We start from the raw sequence: 3,434 nt of genomic DNA, 5'->3' as shown, positions 1-3,434 counted from the left end.
AGGGCCGCTCTACCCGCCCCTCTCGACGGTCACGCCGCCGCTCTACCCGCGCCTCTCTATGGTACGAGGACTAACACGCCGGCCCTTGGGTTCGAGACCCCCGCCCTCCCAAATCCTACGATCCATTGGGATGAGAATCCCACGCCGCAAAAGTGGGAATAATCCCGTCTGGTGTCTACAAGTGCAGCACTGACCGGGTTCCAGTGAAGGTCAGGCTGTGGGAATGGCAGATGTGACAATGGGGGGTCCAGGGAGGGAGAAACACCCGGGAGCCGCTGGAAAACACATCCCATTTATTCCTTTACAGTTCCCAAAAATATTCCAGCCCCAACCAAGGCCGTGGTGCCAGGATGGACATTCCTGCAGGGACACCTCACAAGCCTCCCACTGACTCCCAGCATCCAGGAGGAAGAGGAGGAAGGACAAGGCGGGACTGATCCCACAGAGCACAGGGAGACTCCAGGGGATTCCAGGGATCCATCAGCCACGGAAGTGGGCAAATTCCTGGCGGAGCCAGAGGGAATCCTGGTAGAAGAGGGGGTCTCCCAGGTGCACGGCTGTCCGCTTGTAGAAGTAGCAGTAGAGCACGGCCGCTGCGGGAATTCGAGGGGATTCGGTGACTGGGATTTCGGATTTGGGTCCAAGGGGTGTGGGATCCCCCTCAGCCCCGATCCCAGGAGTTCTTACCCAGCCTCTGGAAAACGAAGAGGGTCTGGAGGCCTTCGGTCCAGATGAAGCGGCTGGAGTCACGCCAGCGCAGGTTCTGAGGGGATGGAAAACCGGGAATAACCCCTGGAGCAGTTTGGGGAGCCCCCTTCCCAAAGATTCTGAGGGTGATGGACAGCTGAGAATAACCCCTGGAACAGTTTGGGAGGGTCCCCTTCCCAAAGAGTCCAAGGGGGACAGAGAACTGGGAATAACCTCCGCAGCAGTTCGGGGCAGCCCCCATTCCAGAGATTCTGAAGGGGGTGGAGGGATGGGAACAAACCCCGGAGAAAGTTTGGGGGAGCCCCATCCCAAAGGCTCTGAGGGGGATGGAGGCACATCCAGCTGGGAATAACCCCTGGAGCAGTTTGGGGAGCCCCCCATCCCGAAGGTTAAGCAGCTCAGGGGATTTAGGCACGGAGCCAGGCCCTATTCCGGCTTCAGACCTGCAGATCCCTGCAAATCCCTGAAAATCCCCCTCCCGGATAATGCGGGCAGCGCCAGAGCAGCCACCGTGGCACGGGATGGCTCCAGGCCCTCCCAAAACATTTCCTGTGCCCTGCAGCAGGAAGACCCTTGGGAAAGGGATGTCCAGGGGATGGGAAGGGTGCAGATCTGCTCTGTTGGGAAGGGGCAGGGAAGGAATTTATTTTGGAAAGGGGAAAGTGCTGCCAGGACAGAACCAGGAGCCCGGACAGGGCGGGCCCACGTGTAGGGATTAATCCCTAGGAAAGCAGGAGCTGCTGGAATAAGTTTTCCCTGGGGAAAGAGCATTTTCTGACAGGTTATTCCCTTAGGGAATGGGCTGGGATGGGATGGCACAGGATTTCAGCCCAATTCCAACACTGGGATCATGGAAGGGGACACCAAACTGTCACTGTGGGGGACTTGGAGCTGCTGGACTTTTCCTGGGGAAAGAATGTTTTCTGACAGGTGATTCCTTAAGGAATGGGCTGGGATGGGTTGGGACAGGGCAGGACACTTCCAGCCCGATTCCAACAGCAGGATCATGGAAAGGGACACCAAACTGTCACCGCGGGGGAAGATGGCGAGAGAGGCCCGAGGGGAGCCCTCCTGGGAAAATCCCTCGGGAGAATCCAGCCGTTCCCAGCCCATCCTACCATGATCCAGACGTGGAAGGAGATGCTGAGTGCCAGGTAGGCAGCGGAGAGCAGGATGGTTCCCTTGAACTTATGGAAAAGCAGGCTGACCAATCCCGCCTGGAACACGAAGGTGTTGAAGAACATGAGGAAGACGATGATGACATTGAAGAGGATGGCGATGTCCTGGATACTGCTGGGAAAATGCGGGCGTTGGGGCGGTTGGGATCTCCGGGATCTCCGGGATCTCCCACCCCTCACTTCCCAGCACTCACATGAAGAGGACGAGCTGCACGGCCGGAGCCGTCCGGAGCAGCTCCGAGAAAGAATTCACGAACAGGTCGTAGGAGAGCAGCAGGAACTGCAGGAACAGCACCAGGCTGTAGTTGCTGGGCTGGAGCATCCTCCTTTCCCAGGCCTTGGAGCGCTCAGCCCCGGCATTCCCGACGGATCATGGCGCTGGGGGGGCTCAGCGGGGCTGCTCCCAACATCCCGCACCTGGAGAAGGGGCACAGGGATTCTTTGTTTGCTGGGATGGATCCCAGGGATTGTTTGGTAAGTGGGATGGATCCCAGGGCCTCTCCCAACATCCAGGACCTGGAAAAGGGGTACAGGGATTGTGGGATGGATCCCAGGGCCTCTCCCAACATTCTGGTCCTGGAAGGGGCACAGGGACTGTGGGATGGATCCCAGGGCCTCTCCCAACATCCAGGACCTGGAAAAGGGCTACAGGAATTCTTTGGTAGGTGGGATAGATCCTAGGGGCTCTCCTTAAATCCAGAACCTGGAGAGGGGACTTAGGGATTGTGGGATGGATCCTGGGGGCTTTCCTGATATCCAGAACCTGGGATTGTTTGGCAGCTGGGACGGGCAGCTGGAAAACTAGGAAAACCTAGTAAGCGGTGTCCCCTCCCCCTTCAAATCCATCCCAAATCTCCACGTGAGGAAATCCAGGGATGAGGGAGCTGTGCAATCCCAGGGAGCAGCGTCCAGTGCCGGGCAGGACACGCTCCAGGAGCAGGTTTGGGCACATCCCACTCCGGGCAGAGGAGAGGGGTGAGGATACAGCCGGGAATTTGGGAACACGGGAGCAGGTACAGCACTCCTGGGCCATGTATCCCATGGGAGCAGCCCCTCTGGGATCATCCCGATTGGAGAAGGGAGGGAGGGGCTGTGGGAAATCAGGGACCTTCCATGTCCTGGAAGGAGAGGGGTGGGATGGAGAATTAATTCCCTGAGGGGGAAATACGGGAATGGAAATGTGGGGAGAGGGATGGAAAGGGGGGAAAAGGGATGGAAAGGGAGGAAAGGGTTGGAAATGGGGGAGAAGAAGGGCTGGACATGGGGGCAGGAAAGGGATAGAAAGCAGCAGAAGTGGCTGGAAACGAGGGAGAAAGGGTTGAACGTGGGGGAAAAGGCTAGAAATAGAGGAAAAAGGGCTGGATATGGAGGACGAAAGGGGTTGGAATGGAGTCTAGAAGAGGTCTGGATTCGCAAAAGAAGTGGTTGGAAAAGGGGGGGGAAGGGTTGGACATGGGAAAAAATGACTACGAGTAGAAGGAGTGGCTGGATATGGGAATTAAGGGGATCACTCCCTCCCCCAGACCCCACTTCACCCCCCCTTTCCCA

At 57.8% G+C, this 3,434-nt stretch overlaps 3 protein-coding genes across 3 annotated transcripts in view; 1 reads left to right on the top strand and 2 right to left on the bottom strand.

Annotated features, from left to right (window-relative positions):
* TMEM216 (transmembrane protein 216) overlaps positions 1-126 on the bottom strand; it is a 1,689-nt gene extending 1,563 nt beyond the window's left edge. Inside the window, exon 1 of the mRNA XM_029965954.1 lies at positions 120-126. Coding sequence (XP_029821814.1) covers positions 120-126 — 7 coding nt within the window. The remainder of the gene's footprint in view (positions 1-119) is intronic.
* Positions 127-276: 150 nt separating this feature from the next.
* TMEM138 (transmembrane protein 138) lies at positions 277-2,333 on the bottom strand. Its single transcript, XM_029965943.1, has 4 exons — positions 2,081-2,333; positions 1,827-1,998; positions 688-763; positions 277-593 (listed from the first exon to the last, which is right to left on the bottom strand). The coding sequence occupies exons 1-4, from the start codon at positions 2,206-2,208 to the stop codon at positions 481-483; spliced, it is 489 nt and encodes a 162-aa protein (XP_029821803.1). The 5' UTR covers positions 2,209-2,333; the 3' UTR covers positions 277-480.
* LOC103765072 (cytochrome b ascorbate-dependent protein 3) overlaps positions 2,259-3,434 on the top strand; it is a 4,034-nt gene continuing 2,858 nt past the window's right edge. The window contains exon 1 of the mRNA XM_029965953.1: positions 2,259-2,360. Within this exon, the coding sequence (XP_029821813.1) occupies positions 2,259-2,360 (102 nt within the window). The remainder of the gene's footprint in view (positions 2,361-3,434) is intronic.

This window comes from Manacus vitellinus, unplaced genomic scaffold, assembly GCF_001715985.3.
Source record: "Manacus vitellinus isolate BGI_N305 unplaced genomic scaffold, ASM171598v3 scaffold_127_pilon, whole genome shotgun sequence".
Lineage (NCBI taxonomy): Eukaryota > Metazoa > Chordata > Aves > Passeriformes > Pipridae > Manacus > Manacus vitellinus.
Note: the sequence above shows the minus strand (reverse complement) of the source record. Positions and strands in the feature narration are given on the sequence as shown.

Bases quoted from the DNA above. Each gene is read 5' to 3' on its own strand.
- TMEM138 (XM_029965943.1), bottom strand. From the start codon at position 2,208: ATGCTCCAGCCCAGCAACTACAGCCTGGTGCTGTTCCTGCAGTTCCTG. The intron at 764-1,826 runs GTAGGATGGGCT...CCATCCCCTCAG, and splicing joins CCTTCCACGTCTGGATCATG to AACCTGCGCTGGCGTGACTC. The intron at 594-687 runs GTAAGAACTCCT...GAATTCCCGCAG, and splicing joins CTTCGTTTTCCAGAGGCTGG to CGGCCGTGCTCTACTGCTAC.